This window comes from Carassius carassius, chromosome 23 (genome assembly GCF_963082965.1).
Source record: "Carassius carassius chromosome 23, fCarCar2.1, whole genome shotgun sequence".
Taxonomy (NCBI): Eukaryota; Metazoa; Chordata; class Actinopteri; order Cypriniformes; family Cyprinidae; genus Carassius; species Carassius carassius.
This window is the reverse complement of record NC_081777.1, coordinates 28,971,877-28,997,519: the sequence shown is the minus strand read 5'-3', so window position 1 is coordinate 28,997,519 and position 25,643 is coordinate 28,971,877. Positions and strand designations below refer to the sequence as shown.

Sequence of the window (25,643 nt, the reverse complement as noted above, 5' to 3'; positions counted from 1 at the left end):
ATCAAGAAGGATGCTGGTGAGAACCGATTTTCTCTTTCTCAAGAAGCTGACACTTTATAATAATGTTCAATAGGAAAAATTAGCTAACATTATATTATGTAATGATATAATGTACTGCAAGTACATTTAATGTTTTCATGTGCAAATTTTTGAAACACATCAGAAAACATCATTGTAATTTGTTTTCGAACTTTGACCAAAAGCATATCTAAACTAAGCTTTATTGAATGTTTTTTTTTTAAAAGGAAACCAGTTTCCTGTCCAAAATGAGAGCAGAAAATACAGAAACTATTTGCATTCAGTCTGAACTTGTGAAAGTTCTGAATTGTTTCCAGAAAAAAAACAGGAGGACTGCGTGCATGTGCGCAGGTTTATGTATGTGTATTAAGAGAGATGTTCATAGCTACAAGCATACAGTTTTTAAATGCAGATTATTCTTTTCACGTCAGTAAACATCCTGCTGACATTCTGTTCCACAGATGCACTCTTCCATATGTGCATCACAACATCTATACAAGCAGGCAATAACATCAGTACTTAGCAGCTTACATTTATGCATGTTCACTAGCCTACTCTTTAAAAGCCTGGGGTCAGTACAATTTGTTTAAATAAATTAATACTTTTATTCAGCAAGGATACATTAATTAAATTGATCAAGTGCCAGTAATTAAATTTAGGAATATATATATATATATATATATAATTTTTTTATTTTATTTATTTTTTGTTACTAACGAATCCTGAAAAAAAATTATATTATAATTAACTTTTGAGCAGCACATCTATTTTCAACATTTATAATAATAAGAAATGTTTCTTAAGCAAATCAGCATATTAGAATGATTTCTGAAGGATTATTTGACACTGAAGACCAATTCAGCTTTTTATCACTGGAATAAAGGACATTTTAAAATATATTACATTAGAATACCATTGTTTTAAATCATAATCTCATTATTTTTCCCCCTTATTGTAAATGGATTAATAGAAAGATAAATAAAACAAAGGGTGTTCAATATGTCATAATGGATCCCAGTGAATTAATATAAGAATTAGTAATAATAATATTGATATTTCTTTCTCTGTATTTGTCTGTTCCTAGCTTTCTTTAGTACTGGACTGTGAGATGACATCACTGAGTTGTGCATCATTTCCACCACGCTGAATATCTTCACGGGTCACATCCAACCTTATACTGGCGAGCGCACATGCAAACACACACACACACACACACATACACACACACAAACACACACACACACCGTCCTAAACAAGCTACACGCCACTTACTCATTGTGAGCAAATAGCTGAAAAAAAACTAAATTCCTCTCATATATCCTCGAAGAAACCGTAAATACAACAGTGTCCCTTAGTCGCAGTCGGAGTAAAACCGTGTGTGTGTGTGTGTGTGTGGATCACCTGGTTACCATGGCAACCATGGTGCTACTCGCGTCAAGCATGTCAAAGTGAATCTGATCTGAGATTTCAATTGAGTGCACTCTGAAGCCTCTGAGGATTGGCTTTATTCTGCTTGTGTGTGTGTGTGCGTTTGTCTGAAAGAGCTACACACACAAAATGGAGCAGAGAAAGAGCCTCACAATCACCCCTGAGGGAGTATAATATAGTATTGAGTATGTGTGCATGTATGCATGAGCAAGCGCGTGCATATATATATATATATATATATATATCAGCAAATATAATGAAAATGCACTCAACTCTTTAGTCATGTTCAAACCAACCCTGCAAACAAAAGCTCTTTTCTTTAGGGTTAGTAATTTTAATAATTATATCATAGGTTTGTTTGTAAGGCCTAAAAACCTTTAAATTATATACTTCTTTTAGAACTTTGAAACAAGTTTTTAACAAGTCAAATTTAAAATCTACTTTGACAAACTTTGCTTTTCCATTTAATTATGACAGTTATGTGAATTTCTTCTAATTGAATACTACTTTATATTCACATTGCAATTCTGCATCCTCAAATTCAGAAATTAAATTGGGATTTAAAAGACAACACACAGATATAGAAACAGACTAATTCAAACTGATGAAAGAAAATATCCCTTTATGAAGCAGGTTTTAACTAAAACTGTTGTTTTCAGTAACTTAAATAAAATATAAATATTACTTGAAAAACTAAATAAAAAAAATTAGAAATGTTGCCTTGGCAACTAAATTAATTTTAAAGTACTAAAATTATAAATACATAAAATAGAAAAAATTAATAGAAGAAAAAGAAAAAAAACTGAACAAGATGTCAAAGCAACAACAAAATTTACTAAAAATTTAAATGACTAAAACCGAAATAAAACTACAGTATATAGAAACAGAAAGGAAATGTCAAAAGGAACAAAAAATACTAAGTGAAACTAAAGTGAAAATTAATAAAATTACTAAAACTGAAAGAAAAAAACAACAATGTCAAAGCAACAAAATATACTAAAAGTGAAACTAAAATTTAAATGAAACTTAAAATTGTATACAAAAACTATTATAATAGCACTAGATTTACCTGCACAATCTGACACACTCTCCCTGTTTAATACTGTAAAGCAATCTGCAGTGTAAAATGCACTATGTAAATAATGACGACTTGACTGTCTTAGTGGGACATCTGAGACAATCAAACATAGTAAAACCTGTAACACACCAAAAAAGCCACTGTAAATGAAAACATTTGACTTTTAGCATTTCTACTCACACATTGAAGAGGTTGAGTCCAATGCGGTAAAGGCGTTTGCGTGCAATATCCGTGGAAAGCGTGCCGCAGGGCGTGTCCTGACAATGTGGGCGGGGCAGAGACAGAATCATCGTCTCACACGCTGATGTCGAGGTGCTGCTGCTACTGACGAGCTCTGAGCTGTTTTCCGCCATCTCTGGTGCAATCTGATTGGTCGGTTTCCCCTCCAGTCCCGCCCCTGCTGTCGATCCATCCCTTCCGGTTGGCTGTTGGTTCTCTATCTCTTCCTCACTGGGTGGCGGAGCTGGAAACTCAGGCTCTGCCGTAGCTGTTGATGCCGACTGGCCTGCTTTCTGTCCCCCAGTTTGGGGTTCTGAGCTGGTCTCCTTGGCTACACCGTTACCAAGAGAAACTGACTCCAGCATTGAGGAGGAGAGGCGAAAGTTGTGGTTGTCAATTTGAACAGTCACATCCCTGAAAGCCATCATGAGTTTACTGGCGCTGCGGGGTATGTTCACTCCACCACCGCTCGGCGTGGCATCCTTTAGGGCATCAGGGTCCATCACGACTCCTTCGGTATGGGATCCAGAGGGGGGGGCCACAGTGGACTTCTCTCCTTCCCCGTCCCGGACAGAACTCCAGCTGCTCAAAGCCTCGTCAATAGACCGCGCTAATGACTGAACCTGGCAGGAAGAATAGAACAGAAGAGAATAGTGAAACAAATATGAATCAAGTTGAATAGAATGAAAACAGAATAAACCACCATATTTGAATAGAAAAGAATACAACAACATGTTTAAACTGAATAGAATATAATAACAACATGTAATACAGCAGAACAGCATACAAAAAAAAACATTTAAATTGGATAGCACCAAATAAAATGGAAGCGAACAGAAGATAACATCATATTTAAGCTGAATAGAAGACAACCAAATAGAATAAATCCAAATATGACCACATTTGAATAAAACTGAATAGAATGACTACAAAGAACAAGATATTTGATTAGAATAGAACAGAACATATATGTGAATTGGATAGAACCAAATATAAACAGAATAGAACAGAAAAGAACATATTTAAACTGAATAGGAAAAAACAGAGCAGAACAAAATATCTTAATAGAATAGAACAGACTACAAGAGTATAAGAACATATTTGAACTGAATAGAAGCAAATATAACAGAATACAATTTTTTTATAGAATAGAATAAAACAAAATACAAAATAAAAAGATCAACAATTGTTACTGAATGTAACAAATAGAATGGAATACAATAGAACAGAACAACATATTTAAATAGAACAGGATAGAACCGAATAGTATAGAACAGCATATCTGAACTGAATAGAATAAAATGAAAATGAACAGAACGCAACTGAAAACAACAACATTTGAATAGACTAAAATGGAATACAATAGAAAAAAAAACATCTGAATAGAATAGAACAGAACAACATATTTGAAAAGAACAGGATATAACAGAACAGAATAGCATATTTGAACAGAATAATGTTGTACAGATTATTATAAACATTAATAATTAATAAACATTAATAAATTAAATAGAACAGAATGCAACAGAAAATAACAATGTTTGAATAGACTAGAATGGAATAAAATAGAAAAAAACCCAAATGAATAGAATAGAGCAACATATTTGAGTAGAATGGAACAGAACAAATCAAAAAGACAGAACAGAACCAAATGCAACAGAATCAAACAATTAAACAGTATGAATAGAACAGAATTGTTTATGTACTTGACCTCCTGAAAGACTGGAATAGAAATATGCTGGATAGACAGCACATGCTGATGCTGTACCTGTTCACTGAATGTGTCCTCCAGGTGTGTGAGTGTGGTTGTAGTGGCCACCGGCAGTGAGGTGGAGTGTGTGAGCGGGATGCCCATGAGTGAACATCCCTCCATCAGCGCCCGTTCAGCAGAAAACCCGTCCCTCTGTACCCGGACCCTGCGCACAGACATGCGCCGCGGGATCCCACTCTCCAGAACAGAGTTCCTGATCTTCTGGAAGTTCTTACTGAGCTGGTACTGACGAAACGCCATCTGGATCTTACAGGCCGCTCGGCGGGAAATCAGAGGACCACCATACTTCTGCTCCAGTTCCTCTATCTGCAGATAAATAGATGGATACATAATTAACTTATTGTTTCATGCTCTTTATATCTAAAGATCATTTTGTACAGATACGTGTCTGTTGGGTCGTACCTGTTTTTGTTTGAGATCAGGAGAGAGCTCATATTCTGGAGGATGTGAGCAGGGCGGCGCGTCATGCTGGGCTTCTTTTTTCTCATCTTTCTGTTCTTCTCCTGCAGCAGGAATCGAGCTGCGGTTTCAAATGACACATGTGAGCAGTGGCTGACCCAGATTCACCGTCTTTTAATCTAGACTGATCAGAACCCAGTGCACACTCAGAACTAATTAACTCTGCTTAATTACTGCATGCAGGCTTTCACAGATTTCAGATTCAACACCGCCTTCATGGAAATATGAGGTAATCAAGTGAAGCTTTCAGATCATCTTTCCAAATCATCAATTAATTGTCAGAATCTGCACACTGAATGAGACAACAAAAATTGAATTAAAATAAAATAAAACTACCATTATTCATTTTGGGGTTTTTAACTATTCATTGAATCAATAAGACAAAAATTAAATTGTTAACAAAATTTATTAAAGTGTTTGTGTGTTTGCATGTTCTGTATACACATACACATTTGTATATATACATTATATATATATATATATATACAGTACAGACCAAAAGTTTGGAAACATTACTATTTTTAATGTTTTTGAAAGAAGTTTCTTCTGATCATCAAGCCTGCATTTATTTGATCAAAAATACAGAAAAAAACTAATATTGTGATATATTATTACAATTTAAAATAATTGTTTTTAAATTTATTATACTTTAAATTATCATTTATTTCTGTGATGCAAAGCTGAATTTTTAGGGTCATTATCACATGATCCTTTAGAAATCATTCTAATATGATGATTCATTATCAAAGTTGGAAACAGTTCTGCTGCTTAATATTTTTTCAGAACATGTGATACTTTTTTAGGATACTTTGATGAATAAAAAGTAAAAAAAAAAAAAAAGAAGCTATGTTTTTAAAATATAAATATTTTGTAATAACAATATACACTACTGGTCAGTAATTTGGGGTCAGTAATTTTTTTTCTTTCTTCTTTTTAAATAAAATCAATACTTTTATTCAGAAAGGATGCGTTAAATTGATAAAAAAGTGATAGTAAAGAAAATATATTATAAGAATATATATTATTAGAATTTTTGTTTTATTTTGAATAAATGCAGTTCCTTTTCAGGAACTCGAGCTGCTTCGAAACGCTTTTGGGGAACGTCCTTGACGAGACCGACTCTGAATATCGTGTGCAATCAGTCCATCGGAAAGGCGTGACGTCACGGGCGGGGTGACGTAGCGACCAGGAAGCTATAAAAGCACGTGCCGTGCAGCTGGCTTCAGCTTCGAATCTGTCAGCAAGCGCTCTGTGTGTGCATGTGCAAAAGTCTGTCCTGTTGGTCCTATTTATTGTTGTCTGTCCCTTAGCTTAAAAAGATCGCTAAAACAGCTCAATATGCCTAAGCAGAAGCAAAAGACCAAACATTTGAAGGGCGATTCCAAGCCGCGTTACAGACTGTGTGTTCCTCCCTGCACTCGCTACATTACGAGCGGGGATACACACAGGCGGTGCGTGGCTTGCCTAGGATCGAAGCACGCTGAGTCGGCTCTCGAGGGGGCCGGCTGCCCGCATTGTGAATGTTTGCCAATGCGGACGCTTCGATCCCGGAGGGCTCTCTTCGAGGAGGGAGCCTTCACCAGCGTTCCTCGTGGTGCTGGCCCCGCTTCTGCCGAGGCAGAGCGGCTGCTGCACTCGTGGGGTTCGCAGGTGGATCTGTCAGAAGGAATGGAGACGGGCCAGTCCTTATCTCCTTCCTCATCTGCCAGATCCGGCGCCCAAGCCCTGGGTTCGGAAGCACGCTCGTCGGTTTCTTCCCCCCAGGGTGAGGGATCAGCTCTTCACCTCTCGTTCTCTGAGGAGGTCGATGTGGAGACTGTTGTTGGGGATTCGCCACCCCTGTCGCCCCAGTATGAGGAGCTTTTGGAGGTGGTCACGCGTGCAGTAGATAAATTAAAAATCGACTGGCCTGCTGAAAAACAGACTGAGCCACAGAGAAGCAAGTTAGACGAACGCTTTCTGCGGCCAAAGCAACCACCTCCACGTCGGAGCCTTCCGTATTCTCCCGATCTCCATGATGAGTTATCGAGATCGTGGAATCACCCGTATTTGACCCGCCTCTTTGGCCCTGATTCACTATATTATGGCAACGTGATGGGGCTGGGAGAGCGTGGTTATAGAGCGATGCCACGGGTTGAACAGACGCTCGCGGGCTATCTGTCACCCGGTTCGGCCTCGTCTCTAAAGGCTCCGACATTGCCCACTAAGCCGCTTAGAGTTACATCATCGCTAGTGGGCAAAGGTTATGTGGCAGCAGGTCAGGCTGGGGCGTGCCTTCATACTATGGCAGTCCTGCAAGCTTATCAGGCTGACCTGCTGAGAGATGTCGATGAGGGGGAGGGGATTAAGTCTGAAGATATTGAAGAACTCAGAAAGACCGCTGATCTCTCCCTCCGCGCCACTAAGAAGACCGCTCGCGCAATTGGGCGGTCTATGGCAGCCTTAGTGGCCGCGGAGAGGCATTTGTGGCTGACCCTGTCAGAAATTAAAGAACAAGACAGGGTCTGCCTCCTGGACGCCCCGCTTCAAGCCTCGGGCCTGCTCGGCGACACAGTTAATACTGTCGTCGACAGGTTCCAGGAGGCGCACAAGCAGGCGGCGGCGTTCCAGAGTTTCCTCCCTCGTCGCTCTCGTGGTGCATCTGGGCGGGAGATGACCACGCCACATACCGGCTCCTCACACCGGGAAGCGCAAAAGCAGAGCGTCGCCACTCGTGCTCCCCCACGTCGGGGCCGAGGGCAACGACGCTCTGAGTCGGGGGCTTCTAGGGCGAAAACCGATTTAAGATCTGTCATCGAAGCCCGGAAGTCCTTGACGAAAAGATCCTGACGCCAGGATCCAGAGGGTAGCCCCTGCTGGGGTAGAGCGCGGTTCACCTCATTACACGGTGCCCGTCTCACCTCAGTACCCTCAGGAGGTCGGTCTGCCAACCCTGCCAGAGCTTCAGGGCGCAGCGGCCTCCAGCGAGCGCCACCCCCAGTTACTTCCGCCCGTGAGCGTAGCGGAGCTGGGATGCTCGCCGCCCCTTCGGGGGCCTCTTACACCAGAGGTCAGAGAGACTGATTCCCTTAGTAGATTATTTAGCAGCGTGGAAGCTACTGCCAAATGTATCTCAATGGGTCCTGCGTACAATAGAAAGAGGCTATTGCATTCAGTTCGGTCATCCACCACCGAAGTTCAACGGGGTTACACCGACTGTGGTCGGCCCCCAGCAGGCTCTGGTTATGGAACAAGAAGTGAATACCCTATTAAGGAAGGAGGCCATCGAGGTGGTCCCTCCTCTAGACAGGGAATCCGGATTTTACAGCCGGTATTTCATAGTTCCAAAGAAGGATGGGGGGTTGCGTCCGATCTTAGACTTGCGTCTCCTGAACCGCTCAGTTATGTCACTGAAGTTCAAGATGCTCACTGTCAACCAGGTTGTAGCTCAAATCAGATCCGAGGACTGGTTTGTCACAATAGATCTCAAAGACGCATACTTCCACATATCCATCCTTCCACAACACAGGAAGTTTCTGAGGTTCGCTTTCGGGGGCAAAGCTTATCAATATCGAGTACTTCCCTTTGGCCTCGCACTCTCACCCCGCACGTTCACGAAATGTATGGATGCGGCTCTGGTATCCCTCCATATGCAGGGCATCCGCATTTTAAATTATATCGACGATTGGTTGATCCTAGCTCAATCAGAGCAGATGGCGGCTCGACATCGAGATGTCGTTCTCGCACACATGGGGGAGCTGGGTTTGAGACTAAACGCCAAGAAGAGTGTACTTTCTCCAGTTCAGAGAACCACCTATCTAGGCGTAGTGTGGAATTCGACCACGATGCAGGCACGCTTGTCTCCTGCTCGGATCGAGTCGATCCTCACATAAGTCGAGAGAGTCAAAGAAGGCCAGTCACTCACTGTCAAACAATTCCAGAGATTGTTAGGGCTGATGGCAGCTGCGTCCAACGTGATACCTTTTGGCCTGCTGTACATGAGACCCCTACAGTGGTGGCTCAAGTCCAAGGGCTTTTCCCCGAGGGGAAATCCACGTCGAGTTATCAAGGTCACGCGGCGGTGCCTTTGTGCCTTAGACATGTGGAGGAAACCTTGGTTCTTGAATCAGGGCCCGGTGCTGGGAGTTCCTTGTCGCCGTGTAACGCTAGCGACAGATGCGTCCCTCACCGGTTGGGGTGCGGTCATGAGCGGCCACCCTGCCCGCGGTCTGTGGAGTGGTCGCCATCTAACATGGCACATCAATTGCCTAGAGATACTAGCGGTCTATCGAGCATTGAAATATTTCCTCCCAGACCTGAGAGGTCACCATGTGTTGGTGCGCACCGACAACACATCAGTGGTCTCTTATATCAATCACCAGGGGGGTCTGCGTTCGCGCCCCTTGTACAAGCTGGCACACCAGATCCTTCTGTGGTCCCAGGGCAAGCTCCTCTCGATCAGAGCAGCGTATATTCCTGGGAGATTGAATGTGGGAGCAGACATACTGTCGAGACAGGGGCCGAGGCCCGGGGAATGGATGCTTCACCCCGAGGTGGTGAAGCACATATCGAGAGTATTTGGTACAGCCCAGGTGGACCTCTTTGCGACTCAGGAGACATCGCAATGTCCCCTCTGGTTCTCTCTAGTTCATCCAGCTCCTCTGGGACTGGACGCTATGGTACAGACCTGGCCGAGGCTTCGTCTGTACGCTTTTCCCCCTATCGCTCTGCTCCCGGGAGTTCTGGCGAGAGTACGCCGGGACGGGGCCCGTCTATTACTAGTAGCCCCGTTCTGGCCGGGCCGAGTATGGTTCTCAGATCTAGTCTCGCTCCTCGACGGCTCTCCGTGGGAGATACCGATCAGGACAGACCTACTCTCACAGGCGCAGGGCACGATAATTCACCCTCGCCCGGAGTTGTGGAAGCTGTGGGTGTGGCCCCTGAGGGGGCACAGCTGTTAGCAGCTGGTCTCTCAACCCCTCCTTTGGGGGCCAAGGCTCACTCTACTCGGAGTATGGCGGCCTCCAAGGCCTTCTCAGCAGGTGTGTCCCTCTTGGACATCTGCAACGCTGCGGGGTGGTCCACGCCCTCCACATTTGTCCGATTTTACGATCTTGACATGCGAGCCACGCCGGGCTCTTCTGTTCTCTCGTCTTAGCTGTGCTCTTTTGACTACACACTAGGCAGGGATTTGGAAGTCTGGCAGCGTGGGCACATCGTTCCCCAAAAGCGTTTCGACGCAGCTCGAGTTCCTGAAAAGGAACGTCTCAAGGTTACGTATGTAACCCTAGTTCCTTGAAGGAACGAGACGCTGCGTCGCAGAGCCATACTCCCGGCACCCCTGCCGGCGCTTGCTTCCCTACTCGAAGCTGAAGCCAGCTGCACGGCACGTGCTTTTATAGCTTCCTGGTCGCTACGTCACCCCGCCCGTGACGTCACGCCTTTCCGATGGACTGATTGCACACGATATTCAGAGTCGGTCTCGTCAGGGACGTTCCCCAAAAGCGTTTCGACGCAGCGTCTCGTTCCTTCAAGGAACTAGGGTTACATACGTAACCTTGAGACGTTCTTTTTACCCTTTTATTAATCAAATATATTAGACAGCAGAACTGTTTCCAACACTCATAATAAATCAGAATATTAGAATGATTTCTAAATGATCATGTGATAGACCGGATGTTACATGTGACACTGAAGGCTGGAGTAATGATGCTGAAAATTCAGCTTTGCATCACAGGAATAATTTTTTTAAAGTATATTAAAATAGAAAACTATCATTTTAAGTTGTAATAATATTTCACAATATTACTGTATTTTCTGTATTTTTGATCAAATAAATGCAGGCTTGATGAGCAGAAGAAACTTCTTTCAAAAACATTAAAAATAGTAATGTTTCCAAACTTTTGGTCTGTACTGTATATAGTAAGATAAATATTCCTATATAAATTATAGGAAAAACACACTTCTGCAAACTAGTTAAAATTATAAAATATTATTTATTAAATAAAAGATTTTCGGTTACTCAAATAGTAAAATCAGAAATTTCAATGGAGAGGTTTTGTTTAAATCCCAAAAACCAAAGACTAAATCAAACCAAATTTCTGAGGTTAGCACCCCACACAATCTTACGTAACCCCATGCATGACAAAGCCATTTTCCTCTTATGTTGAGCTCCTGAAAAAGCATTACTGAGTGGAAAGCAGATGTTTAAATCATGAGAGATGTCACAAAGTACGGCTCTTCTGCTTAACAGCACGGCTCAAGCCCATTTCCATTTTCTCCAGGTTCTCTCTTAGTGTAGACATGGGTTAACAACACACACATTCACTGTCAGCACATTAGCTGCTACCCTGGAGTAAAGGCCACTTAAGCTCTGTAAGCACTCATACACGAGGAGCAGAGAGCAGGGTTTTCCATCTTTCATGCGCCAAGTACTCCTCGCCTCTGAGGAATGACAACAAATGCACCAGAACCTTAAAAGAGAGTGAAAACAGATGGTCACTACAGATCATTAGGTCGCTGCGCAATTAATTTGAGAGCCCAAACTGAAATGTGATATCATTCTTTTTGTGAGAGAGTATGTGATGCTGGTAGCAGAGTTTGATGTCATTTTCTGTGTTATGACTCAATAAACATGCTCTCCCGCTCTCAAGCTGTTTAAAACAGATTGGGAATGACGACAGGTTTCAACATCAAGCAGAAACCCATGCAGTCGATCTGTGCAAATAAAAGGTGAAACTGCTGCATTCATATATTTTTATCTCCCACCAATCCCCTAATTTCCTGATCATTTGGGAAATAACTGGCATACTGTCACGATAGGCTTTTGCAGAATTAAACTGCTCTCTCCTGTTCATCGTTAAAACTGGAATCAAACTGCATTAGTGGTGCTTACTCAGGCTTACAGTTAGTGATTTAAACAAACATCTAACCCTGAGCATTAAACTTCAGTTCACCACTGAACCAACAGCACTGGAGCTACGGATATCACCTACTCGCCACCCAAAACACCCTAGAGACCATCAAAACACCCTAGCAACCGCTACGGCGTAGAAAAATGCTAAAACCAAGGTTTGCATTGCCAAGATCCGCGTACATTTTTTTCTACACTGTAAATCATCATTTCTACTGTAAAATACTGTAAAAATGTTACAGTAAAATATTTACTTATAACAATGTATGAAAATTTATTTTTTTGCATGTAATGAAATTTCTACAGAAAAATATGATAAAATAATTTTCTATGACTATATACTGTGAAAGGGTGTAACATTCCATTATATGTAATTTAATACTGTGTAATACTGTAAAATGTGTAAAATGTATGTTTTTATGTAAGTAAAAACAACAAATTACCATATAATTTATGATGGAAAAACAGTAGGACGTTCCCAGAGGACCCTACGTGACACATCATATAGGACTATAATTAAATTTGGTTCTTTTTTTTGTCAAGTGGCTTTCAATTGAACCACCTGCATTATCTATTGGTCTGATGCAAATTTCGGTAGTTTAAGTAGCTTGGTGTATTAACATTACATCAATAAATTTAATATATGTTCTAAGTTTTAAATTATACAGGCATCCTGTTATACAGGAAACACTGTCACTGTATTTTTACAGTGAATTTCTAGCATCCACAGCAAACAGTTTTTTACCATCAATTTAACAAAATATTTTTTACATTGCATTTACAGGTGAGAAACAAAAAGCACTCTGAATGCATGCTTTTCTTGGTTCTTCCTTTCCTTTTTTTGTCCTTTTTCAACCATTCAGACCATAACTGGCTCAAAATTAGAATAGATTTTCTGCAGAAATAAAGCTCCTCTTTAATGTTTACCACAAAAATGGGAAAATAGGAATCAGAGCTTTCTGTGATGGTCAAAAAATAATGAGCACTTTCCACTTTATAAGTTTCCTGCAAAGATGAGGTCATGATTTCTTCAAATTTGGACACAAAAGTATAGGTTTTCTGTTTTTTTAGAACTGACTTTATTCACAGTTATCATGTGCTGTTTAATTAAGAAGAGCTTTTAAGATTTTATTTTGTTGGCAAAGAAAAATATGCAGTCAACAAAGCTCAGATGGTTTGAAGTTCCCAAAATAGTGCAGAACTACCACATTCACACAAACACACACACACACACACACACACACACACACACACACACACACTCACTCTCTCTCTCCACCTGAGTGACGGTGCTTATCCATGCCGAGAGTTTTCCAGTCTATCAGACAGAGGACGGATGAGGGTTAAACTACACCTGCAGCATGCACTAACTCTCTTTCCCACAAACACACACACACTTACACTACAGCTTGAATCCCATCACCCAGAATGCCTCAGGCCAACAGAACAGTGGCCGCAAACAGAAAATCACTACCATTCAAGGAAGGAAAACTCAAGCAATGCAGACAGCTGTGGAAAACAAGTACATTCACACTCTCCTTACTGCATCACTTGCTCATATTGTACAATTTTTTTTGTTTGGCATTTAGAAAGAAAGAACTCTTTTCTGATTGGCTCATTACATAAGGTGTCATCCTCACCTGGAGCAGGTTAGGGAGTCTCCCTCTGGGGCCTCTGGTGCGGGACAGCAGAACTGGTGCAGGACGGTCTGGCTCCTGTAAAGGTTTAAATTGACATTACTGCAATTAAACGCAATGCAATACTATTTGCATGGTACTTCATTTGTGCTCTTTGAACACTTATAGAGATTGCTGAAGCTTAGTGTGGTGATTCTCAACAGGGTTTGCTTCCGAATTCAGACTATTGGGCACTCAGAAGTACACTCAAAGAGGATTTAGGCATAAATTTTATATTTATGTATTTGCAAAGAAAGCTTGCATTCATTTGGATTACACACTCTCGATATAGATTAAGTAATAAACTAAGCCACATCCGTCAGTCATAAATAAATTAAACGGGAAAGATTTCTACAAACAGAACATACCTGCGGTTTTAAGTTTAAACCCAGCAGTTAAGAACCACTAGCCTGAGTCTTGGAGGAACAGTTCATGCTGGCAATCATAAAGCAATGGCTGCTCACAATTCAAACTTCCTGATTTATTTGAATTCTCTAACATTTTCAACACTTTAGTCTGTAATTTAGGAGTCCGGGGAAATTCAAAGCTCAGGATGAGTTTTCTTTGTTGACGGCACATCAAATACGTTTGCTTCACACTCCAGCATAACACAAGAACGTGAAGTGCTATTAATATAATCATATTTGCATATCACTTCCTTGCAGTCCTGTTATTGTGATTATGTAATATTCATTATTAATTTAATATTCTGTTTTGTATGTAAAAGTCCCAGGATCTTTCTTGCTTAAAAAAGTGCATCACTACATTTTTGTAATCTTTTATGTTCGACAGAAGAATGTTAGTTTGGAATGACATGAGGGTGTCGACATTTTAACTTTAAATAGCCACTTCTGACCAAAATACCAGCCCTTAATCCACAGGTATGCTTCCTCCAGTTAAAAAAGTCCATCCCCTGTTGTCCTCTCACATCAAAATCCAATTTGGGTTGTTTTCCCTTGTAGTCTATACATATATCTCTTCAGATCCAGTTTTTTTAATGGAGAAAACAAAATGATGGATAGAGTACAAGTATTTTGTTCAAATATCTTAATAATGGATTTGAGTCATGTAGATTACTTGTGGATTAATGTGATGTTTTATCGACTTTTTGGATTCTCGTTCTGACGGCACCCATTCACTGCAGAGGATTCATTGGTGAGCAAGTGATGTAATGCTAAATATCTCCAAATGGTCTCATCTACATCTTGGATGGCCTGAGGGTGAGTACATTTTCATCATATGTTCATTTACTTATGAACTATTAAAGAGTCTATTGCAAACACTCTGTCTCATTCACTAAAAAAGATGTAACAGTCTCAAAACATACCTGTCATAACCAGACACATCGAGGATAGTGATGTGAGGTTAACTTTAATTAGCTGCGTGCATGAGCATAATTGGGCCCTAAAACTCACTGGTAATGAGCATCTCACACTTACAGTACCACTAAATGTATTCTGTCAAATTAGAAACAAACCCACAACAAGGTAATATGCTCTCTGACTCAGGACTAAGTGTTTTTACCCTAAAGGATAAGTTAATGCTACCATTAAACAAATCAGAGCGGAATGTATCATTCCAGTTTTGCTTGTGGGGTTCATACACATACACACACATAAACACACACAGAGGGAGTACTCTACAAATGCAGCATGAGATGTGCACTGAAGCAGATGAGCAGTCGTAATAGACGACACACACACACACACACACAGACACACACACACACACACTGAATCTCTCATTCTTTCTCTCTTTTACTGTGGATTAGATACCAGCTGGCGGATCAACTTCACATGCACTATGGGAATGTCACTTAAAGCCTAACTTTACGCATAAATCTCTGTGTGTGTGTGTGTGTTTGCATACCAATAGAGTGTTTTTAAGTGCTTTTTAAAATGCATTCTTGCTGCAAAATAATCAGGTGCATTAAAAACCTCTTTCTCAAGACCTTTTGCCCTGGAAAGAGTGAATGTGCTGAACTAATGCTGATCTATAATCATTTTTCTTCCATTTTAGATTGTGCGGTTAATTTAAGAATGCAACACACACACATGCATTTAAGCACTGATAGATTACAAACACACACAATCTCAAAAACACCATGCTGAATGATTTTATTGATACAAACCATCATGCTTGTGTGATCGTGGAATTATTGATACGCAATTGCATATTCACTGTGGCCTACATAGAGCGAAATTCCCGTTATGTAATCTTGATGGCGCATGTAATCTGCCTTACCGATCTCATGATATACTAAGGAAAAAGACTGATTTGTTGAACGTGTGATGAGAGCTTACTCAGATGCCCGTGGGAGTCCCACAGCTCGGCACAAGGTGGCAGGTGTCTGTGGGACTAGGGACCGACAGCAGGGGTCCTGAGTATCATTACCATCTTCATCAGCAGAATCTGGACTGGCATTGCTGGGTCCCGCTGGAACGAGCTGCATGTCCAGGGGGGAAGGCTGCTGCTGCTGCTGCTGCTGGGTTTGGACCGGTGGGGTCCCGGATCTGCCGGTTCGGGGCAGGCTGGAGGTCCGGGGGGGCGGGGGAGGATGATAGCGGGGAGGATGCCGGTGTTGGCTGCTGGAGTCCCGCAGATGCCGATTCTCAACCGCTAGATCCTCCAGCCGGCGCTCCAGTATGTCTATCCGGTATCGCTGGGTTTGAATCAGACTCTGCTGGTTCTGCACGATGGCGGTGAGCTCCTTCAGATAGAGCACTGCCTGCAGAGGGTTCTCCAGGAGGCTCGACATCCCGTGCGACGCTCCTCTTAAAAAAAAGACGATAAATTATCCGATCCAAGCGGGGTGTCTTGGTGTCAGTACCCCTGACCAGTTGCACGACTTGATATTTAAATGGCTGAACCGAGAGAGAGAGAGAGACCCCCGCCTCTGCCTCTGCCTCCGCCTCCACCTCCGTACCCAGTACGCGCATGAAGGGATGCGCGGAGGGGTGCTGATGCGAGGATGTCAAAACACGGGATTGAAGGGGGCGGGGCCGCGGTCGAAAGTGACGTCAGAGGGAACGTAATTGTGGCGCAATATCAGAGTTCGCTTAGTTTATTTATCTCCTAAATATATGAATGATAAGAAATCTATATATGCTTGTTTATTCATTTCTTTTCTGTTTATATGAATCGTTAATTTATTTGTTGTTAATAATTAATAATTCATTATAAAATGTATCTTGTATGTACCTCGACATGGATCCTTAGTTTGTATGCCTTTTAATCTTCGATAATAAAAAAAATTAATAAAAACATCCCTATGGCATATACACTTCTTGCTTTATTGCTGCGAATTTAAATTTAAAGTTCTTTTCCTCCTTATTTTCAGAGTGCATTATTAGCAGCATAATTGTTTGTCACTGTAATGCCAAAGCATCAATTAAAATAATAATAATAATAATAATAGAGGTAGCAGTAGTAGAGAAAACAAGGCAAAAATCTGAAAGTTATTGATGGGAATGGTTTGCTGCTAACAAAACTGATCAAAACACCTTCACAACTTTCGCATATCCCCTACATGAAATATAACACAAAAAGAGAAGTGACTTTCGAAAGCTGTTTATTCATTGACAATTATTTTAAAATTATTGTGGCCTGCACTAAAGTACAGAAAAATACACGAGAACATACATCATGATAAATGCCAAATTATATTGTTATCAAAGACAGCAGCAGCAGAAGCAATAACAATGATCATGGTGACAATAATAGTACAAATTCATTAATTAAAAATAACAGTAAAATTATTAACACAAAAGTCATAATTCAAAGTCAGTTTTAGAATTTTAATAGACATTTAATACAATTTTAAATAATTAATACAAAACTGAAATGTAGAAAAATTAAATAATTTTAATTTGTTTTGATTGCGGGTTTCTCCTGTTGCAGCGCGCTGACGTCAGGCCTCACGTGATCTGAGAGTGCGGAAGTTTTGATCCTGAAAGACAGAGCGCTTTCAAGCAGCTGAACGCTTGCGCTTTTGGCAAATAAATGGTCAGGTAAAGTGTTTCCTCTCTATTTTAACAGCGACCTTTCATAGATATTTTATAGTTATCCGTTTGCACTTTTGGCCGCTGTGTTTTCTTCAGCGGTGATTGCAGGATGGTCGCGTTATGCATATCAAATGAGAATCAGTGTCGTAGTCAGCTGATTTGTTTCAGATAGCTGTCATATTAAGCATAATTATATGTGTGATGCCAACTGCAGTGTATAGAGTGTGTTTGAATGTCATATTTAAGTACAGCATATCAGCTACTACTGACTAAAATGACTTAAGACTTTATATTTCACAATTGTCTCATACAGATCGAATGATTCTTTGGTGTGTGTGTGTGTTTGTAGGATGACTCAGAAGCGTTACCTGGAGGGACAGGTGTACTCTGTCCCGCTCATCCAGCCGGATCTGAGGAGAGAAGAGGCTGTGCATCAGATCACTGATGCGTTACAGTACCTGGAGACAATATCAACAGACATCTTTATGAGGTAAACACACATTGATACACACTCTTATACTGCAGAGTATAGCAGTTCAACACAAAATGAGTTATATATGAGTGCTACTTTTTGAGTTGCCTATTCAGATCTCAAAAAATACTTTATTTTTTTATAGATGGATATATACTTTATGAAAAATATTTTTGACATGTCCTGTATGTTATTTTAGCTACATTTTTTGTATGTAACATTTCTTTTCTCTTTATTTAATTTTTTTTTAGATTTATTGATTTCATTTTTTGCTTTAAATAATTTTTTTTTTTTTTTTTGGTAACACTTTAGAATGATGGTACATTAGTTAGTGTTAGTTAATTTATTAATTAACATGAACAAACAATGAACAATACATTTATTACTGTATTTAGTCATCCTTGTTAATGTTAGTTAATGAAAATAGAGTTATTCATTGCTGGTTCATGCTAATTAACAGTGCATTAACTAATGTTAACAAGCACAACTTTTGATTTGAATAATGCATTAGTAAATGTTGAACTTAACATCAACTAAGATTAATAAATGCTGTAAAAGGATTGTTCTTGCTTAGTTCATGTAAACTAAAGTAAACTAAAGTAGTTAACTAACATTAACCAATGGACCATTATTCTAAAGTGTTACCATTTTTTTTATATATTATAATAAATGTTATATTATACAGTACTGCTTTTTTTACAGATATTAATACCTTTATTCAGCAAAGATGCATTAAACTGATCTAAAGGAACAGTTAAATATTTATAATTCTAGTATATATATTCTAGTTCAAATACAAGTTGTTCTTTAAAATGTTCTCTTCCCGTAAATGTTTCTTAAGCAGCGAATCAGCACATTAGAATGAATTCTGAGAATTCTGAATATGTAATAGATTACATATTCAAATACATTAAAATAGAAAACAAGTGTTTAAAAATATTTCACAATATTACTGTTTATTATTTAGATTATCAGCCTTGATCTTGTTGATCCCAAACAATATTGAAATCATTAGAATTAACAAACTTGCTGTGAATAACACATAGCAAATATTTATATGTGCAAGGCATAAAAACACATGACCATGATCTACAAACATAAGATATAGCGTAGACGCAGCACTGGTCCTTTAACGTAAGTGATAGCTCGGTCCGCTGGCCCAAAACCCCCTCAAACCGGCACCAGGCCGTCCTTATTGTTGCGCCTGGCTATTGAAGGAGGGAGCGTGATTAGACCGTGTCAAAATAACAAAGGAGGGAAACACAATGAAGGGTGTGTGTTTTGCATGAGATGCAGTTGTGAGGGAGTGAGTGCTCAAATATGCTAATTCCAGCTGAACAGGCTGGAAAACCATCCACAGCGTTACCGTGACAACATAGCACATAGGGGTCCAGGGAACATATTCGTGTGTGTGTGTGTGTGTGGAGAAGCAGTGCGTTTCTAGGTCAGCTCCATTAAGCCTCTCTTTCTGTCATTTTCCCCTGTTTCTAATGGAGGGACTCTCCAGACAGTGTGTAGAGGAGCACACTGACTCCGTAGTGATGATAGGACTGTACACATGCTCGATTACGCTCTCCTTCCTGCTGCATTTTGTTGATGTTTTCAGCCTGGTGTATACTGTAGCTGCCTTCTGCAATCAAGGGAGCTTTTTTCCCTTTTGCAATGTTTGTCCACAGAAACGAAAGAGATCCGAAGCTGGTAAACACAGACGGCTTACAATAGGTGTAATAAAAAGACATTACAATATCAAGCCAGGACAAATGGCATTGGCATAGAGCCACCAAGGTCACCGTACACATGCTGTTTCATCTGCAAATTAGCTGCAGTACACCATTATTCAGCATGATGTTCGGAAAATTAGCTTTAGAGTTTTTCATTCGTCCAGGTTCAGCTGTCACAACTGTGCTCACCGAGGCTGCATTTATCTGTTCAATCATGTATCATGTTATTACAAATCAAAATAACTTTTCTATTTGAATATATTTTTAAAATGTAATTTATTCCTGAGATGCAAAGCTGAATTTTGAGGGCTATACCTCAATGGGATTTTCTTGGTTAAATAAAGCAAATAATGTAATGTTTAAAAATCAATGATGCACTTATAACCTTATTTCTTATAGCACATTAAACACACAAAATTGCGATAAATTACAAAATTTAATTTGTACTTAATGCAGTATTTACATAGAATTTTTCATTCATAAATACTTGCAAATCAGAATGAGTTTATTTGTCATAGGCAGATTAAAAATTTAATTTTTGAAATTTAAATTAGCAATTTCGAGCATGTAAAAATAGCTATCCATCAAGCAAACATACTGGCTAGAATTGGATTAATTGTGAAACGGTTTTAATCAACAACAAATAAATTGAGAATGGCCTGAATTTCAGATTACACTTTTGTGAAGTTCTGATCTAAATGTGTTCACCTGTATTCTGCAGCTCTAGTTTGACTTGGTTTGGTTTTGACAGGGTGTCTCAGAGCGTGGAGAAGAACCGTGCACACCTTCAGACTGTCACAGACCGGATCAAACTGGCTCAGGCCAGAGTCCAGAAGATCAAAGGAAGCAAGAAAGCCACAAAGGTGATGCAGATGATTCAGACACAGAGAATCTGACAGTCAGCGTAGAAGAGAAACTTATTCTGTAACATATGCCTGGAGCAGAAAGTGAATATGAGTTGTAGGTGGGACATAAACAAATCATTAAAACTTAACAGGAAAGGTCTGAGTCATAATTTTTAGAACTAATAATTCATTTAGAATTAAGCCTATTTTTAGGACATGATTTCGACTGCTGTTGAAATGTTGTAATTATAATAATTGTACTTTTAGTCACTTTGGATTAAATGACTAATTAATAAATGTTGCACTGTACTGAGTGGTTTTATGTCTGATGTGTTTGTGTAGGTGTTCTCCAGTGCCAAATACCCTGCTCCAGATAAATTGCAGGAATATTCGTCCATCTTTACAGGTGCAGTAGATCCCGCCTCCCAAAAGCGGCCTCGCTTTAAAGTTCAGAGCAAGCTCCGCCCACTGGATGACAAGGCCCTCCAGGTAAACAAATTCAGTCGTTTGTTCTTTAGCTCCTGCTATCTTTCTTTCAAATCTATATAGCTCATTTTGTTTTTAAAAAATCTTTGAAATAAATGGAAATATGAGTTAGCATTTTGTCTTTAAATTCCCTCTTTATATTTCCTTTAGATGAATTAATTAGTTATTTTTTATAAATAAACAAATGTGACCTAATCTGTCATTACAGTACAGACGTCGCTCCTCTTTTTAATAAATCCGTTATTTTGCTATTTCTTTTTTAGCTGGAATAGTATTAAAATATCAACTCTATAACTGTGATTTTTATGGAACACTTGTAGAGACATTCTCAAGTAAAATGAAGGAATAAGTTATCAGTTTAATATTTAAAATATAAATATTTTAATAAATAAAATCACATTCTAAATGGATACATTAAGAGTCATATTTAAAACATTTTATTTAAATTATGATTTAAAATGTAATTAAATAAATAATACATAATTTTTAAATTGCAAAATAAACGGACATGTTTAAAACGGTTAAATTCATGCTTTAAAATGTCATTAAATAAGATAATTAATACATTAATAAATCATTTTAAATTGAAAAATACATTGATGTAAATGTTGTTTAATAAAATAGTAAATTAGAAGTTATTTCTAAATGCACATTTTAAATAGCTTTTTGAAACTCCATTTGCCTTTTCTGTCTCCATTTATCAAGTGCTTTCTTTGTTGTTTTGTCAAAACCTTTTCTTATCCATTTGTTATCTGAATGAAAAAAAGCCATTTGGATAGTTCTCTCATGGAGGAAACCAATCAGCTTTCAGCTTATTTTTAAAACACACAGAAGCACTTAACAATAATAAATCAAGAAAAAAATTGTTAATTGAGGATATCTGTGAAAGAAATCTGCATCAAATGTAACTTTTTAAGAAGTTCTTTTGAAGTTTACCACTAGGCTAGTAATGTCAAATTACAATAAAAAAGTATCAACACAAATTTATGTTAAGAATGTTTAATGAAATGACCAATAAATATGTTTTCTAGGAGAAGCTGATGTATTTCCCAGTATGTGTAAACACTAAGAAGCGCTCTGAGGATGAGGCGAAGGAGGGTTTGGGAAGTCTGCCGAGAAATGTCAACTCAGTCAGCTCCTTATTGCTGTTCAACACAACAGAGAACCTGTGAGTACACAAACTCCTACACATATTGACTGAATGCTGCACTGCCGATGCAACCTTATTAATGCTCGTATAATCATCGCTGTGCATGTTTGTGTATTTTCAGCTATAAGAAATATGTGTTCCTTGACCCTCTTGCGGGCGCTGTGACTAAAACACACACCATGCTAGAGACTGAAAAGGAGGATAAACCGTTTGATGCACCGCTGTCGATCACCAAGAGAGAGCAGCTAGAGAGACAGGTGAGCCGCCCAGTCATACTTATAATAAAGCGATACGCTGAAAACAGGATGCAAGCTCAATTAATATCACTTTCGTGCTTTCTTCTCAGACTGCAGAGAATTATTTCTATGTGCCAGACCTGGGGCAAGTGCCTGAGATCGATGTGCCGTCTTACCTGCCTGACTTACCTGGCATCGCTGATGACCTCATGTACAGCGCTGACCTCGGCCCAGGGTTCGCACCATCTGTTCCTTCCAGCAACAGCATCCCTGAACTTCCTTCATTTGGCACGGAGCATGACGAATCTAGTGGATCTGGTGGGAGCTTTATTAACATTAAATCATGGCAGATTTATTTATTTATTTATTTTTGGGATAATTTATAATTATCTCATATAACTCATATATCATTATATAATTATACAATATTTAATTATACATTTTATAATTATAAAATTGGTAGCACTTTATTTTACAGTCCTGTTCCTCAGGTACATACTATGTACTTATTATGGTAATTACAATAACTATGTAATAACTAGGTACTAACCCTAAACCTACCCCATGTAGTTACCTTGTATTACCAGTACTTTATTAATAAATTGTTTGTGTTTTAAGACTCTCATTTCAGGCTTGAGGCTCCGCCCCCTCCACCCCCTCCTCCTCCAGAGGCGAATCAGGTATCAGTCCCACCCCCTGGAACTTCCCCAGCTCCGCCCCCTCCACCCCCACCTCCACCTATCACAGCAGACAGCACTGATGTCATGTCAAATCAAGCCCCTCCCACAGGTAAAAGATTCATTTTTCAGATTTGACTTGAGTCTTTTATAACACAATTGTATTTCTGTCTTTTGTCTATATGCACTACCATTCAGTCTGTAGTCAGTAATTCTCTAATGTTTACCAAGGTTGCATTGCTATATATATTGCAAATATATTTTCAAATGTAATTTATTTTCACATTTTCAGCATCATTACTTCAGTCTTTAGTGTCACATGATCCTTCAGAAATCATTCTAATATGATGGTTTCCTGCTCAAGAAACATTTCTGATTATTAGCAGTGTTAAACTGTGTTTTTGAGGAAACTGTGATAAATTTTTCAGAATTCAGTTCTGAATAGAAAGTTCAAAAGAACTCCTTTTATTTGAAATAGAAATCTTTTGTTATATTATAAATGTCTTTTTTTTAAATAAATTTAATGTATTCTTGCTGAATGGAAAAAAAAAACACTAACTGGTTCCTTTTGTATGTCAGTGTATGTCAACCACTCTCTTCATGTCTGTGTGTATCAGGTGTAGTGAAAGGAGCCCCTACTGAGGTGTTGCAGCCGTCGGACGGCCGAGCCAGTCTGCTGGAGTCAATCCGAAACGCCGGCGGTATCGGCAAAGCAAACCTACGCAATGTAAAAGGGCGCAAGAAAAAACAGAAGGAGCAAGAGCAAGGTCAGACGGCAGCAGTGTTTACACTCTGTACTGAAAGCATACTGTCAAACAGGGTCAATTAGAGGGTGTTAACATCAGCTAAACTATTATTAGGTTAAGAAACTGCTAATGGAAGCATTAAAAAGCCAAGCCATGTGTGGAAACTTCGGAGCAGTAAGCAACATCCTACACCCTGGGAACAATCCAGAATACATGTGAAAATGTACATGCAGTTATTTTGCAAGATGAGCATATTAAGTGTACAAGAGTATTCATTTTTAGAGCAAGAGGAATTCATTGTGTTTCAGTATGGCTGGTATAAGAGCGCTGTGGTATTTGGAAAGGTCAAAAGAGAAATTTACTTTCATTAAATCTACCCTATTAAGCCTTTTTAAATCTGCTTGACATTTGCTCTGAAATCGACTGCCTCTGGACTCACAAAGTCTCAGATATTTCAAATTCTTCACTGATGTATTATCAATGAATGTGCCATCTCTAAAAGGTAATTACTAATGATTTAGTACTTGGGTGAGAGTAAATGCCACACTTTAGATTTAAAAGAACGCATCGTAATAATCTTTATTACTTGTTATTCTTCTGAAATATGCACTTTTGCTGCAGAAAATAACAAAGACAGTTGTAGGTTTTTTTCTTCTGATGAACACAAAAGGAGATGTTTAGCAGAAAATAGAACCTGCTATTTTCTTTTCAATTAAAGTTAATGAGAAACGAACGCTGTGGAGTCTCCAAAAAGGTCAAAAATGCACAATAAAAGTGATCTGTATGACTTGTTTACAACTTGTTTAGCTTCAAAATGTTTGGTTTTATGTCAAATGTTTCTATCAAAGTAGCTCACCAAGGCTGCCTTTTCTGATACAAAATCCATAAAAACAGTAATATTTACAAATATCATTATCATTTAAAACAATTGTTTTCTTTTTGAACATATTTTAAAATGTAATTCATTTCTGTGATCAAAGCTGAATTTTCAGCATCATTACTCCAGTCTTCAGTGTCACATGATCCTTCAGAAATCATTCTGATATGCTGATTTGCTGCTCAAGAAAACATTTCTTATCATTGTCAATGTTGAAAACAGCTCAATATTTTTTTAGAAACTGTGATACATTTCTTTCAGGATTCTTTTATTCCACTTAAATTCCACAAAATAAAACTGTTCTTTAGTAATATTGTAATGTCTTTACTGTAACTGTTGTACATCCTCATAGTGTATAGTCTTCTGAAGCCATGTAATGTGTAAAACAGTTATATTTCCTATTGCATTACCTAACAGATGTCTTTTTTTCCAGTTGGGGCAGCGGTGAGCGGTGGAAACCTAATGTCTGACCTCTTCAATAAATTGGCAATGCGCAGGAAAGGTGCATTTCAAACCTTCGTTTTAGCGCCTCAATCTCAGTTTTTAATCCCAACTGATGCATTTTTCACTGTGAATATTTGACAGGTATCTCTGGGAAGGGCCCGGCGGGTGGAGACTCATCTGAAGCTCCTGCCGGTGCATTCGCCAGGATGTCAGATGTGATCCCGCCCCTTCCTGTGCCACAGCAACCCACTGCAGACGATGAGGATGACTGGGAGGCGTAAACATGGCGACAGAGTTGAGTGCGAAACTCAGGATTGGAGAGTTGAAATCCTCATAGACAGGGTCTGGAGATATTGCCTCTCTAAGGAGAGCTGTGAAGTGTCGAGTGAGACGTCTGGTCTCTTGTTTTGTAACCTGTAGGTCAGTGAATGAACACAAGTGTAA

The 25,643-nt window shown here is 39.3% G+C and overlaps 2 protein-coding genes across 4 annotated transcripts in view; one reads left to right on the top strand and one right to left on the bottom strand.

Moving 5' to 3' along the window:
* LOC132101721 (IQ motif and SEC7 domain-containing protein 3-like) overlaps positions 1–16,467 on the bottom strand; it is a 31,601-nt gene extending 15,134 nt beyond the window's left edge. For all 3 annotated transcript variants that reach the window (XM_059506873.1, XM_059506874.1, XM_059506875.1), the window contains exons 1-5: positions 15,845–16,467; positions 13,506–13,580; positions 4,917–5,034; positions 4,512–4,820; positions 2,705–3,366 (exon numbers count right to left, since the gene is read on the bottom strand). In XM_059506873.1, coding sequence (XP_059362856.1) covers positions 2,705–3,366; positions 4,512–4,820; positions 4,917–5,034; positions 13,506–13,580; positions 15,845–16,299 — 1,619 coding nt within the window. In that variant the 5' untranslated portion in view covers positions 16,300–16,467. The remainder of the gene's footprint in view (positions 1–2,704; positions 3,367–4,511; positions 4,821–4,916; positions 5,035–13,505; positions 13,581–15,844) is intronic.
* A 936-nt stretch (positions 16,468–17,403) lies between these two features.
* Positions 17,404–25,643, top strand: part of LOC132101722 (WASH complex subunit 1-like) — an 8,841-nt gene continuing 601 nt past the window's right edge. Inside the window, exons 1-11 of the mRNA XM_059506876.1 lie at positions 17,404–17,551; positions 17,895–18,035; positions 20,490–20,601; positions 20,926–21,072; positions 22,101–22,237; positions 22,341–22,476; positions 22,566–22,773; positions 23,074–23,244; positions 23,750–23,899; positions 25,189–25,257; positions 25,341–25,643. The exon at positions 25,341–25,643 is cut by the window's right edge and continues 601 nt beyond it. Coding sequence (XP_059362859.1) covers positions 17,544–17,551; positions 17,895–18,035; positions 20,490–20,601; positions 20,926–21,072; positions 22,101–22,237; positions 22,341–22,476; positions 22,566–22,773; positions 23,074–23,244; positions 23,750–23,899; positions 25,189–25,257; positions 25,341–25,480 — 1,419 coding nt within the window. The 5' untranslated portion in view covers positions 17,404–17,543 and the 3' untranslated portion in view covers positions 25,481–25,643. The remainder of the gene's footprint in view (positions 17,552–17,894; positions 18,036–20,489; positions 20,602–20,925; positions 21,073–22,100; positions 22,238–22,340; positions 22,477–22,565; positions 22,774–23,073; positions 23,245–23,749; positions 23,900–25,188; positions 25,258–25,340) is intronic.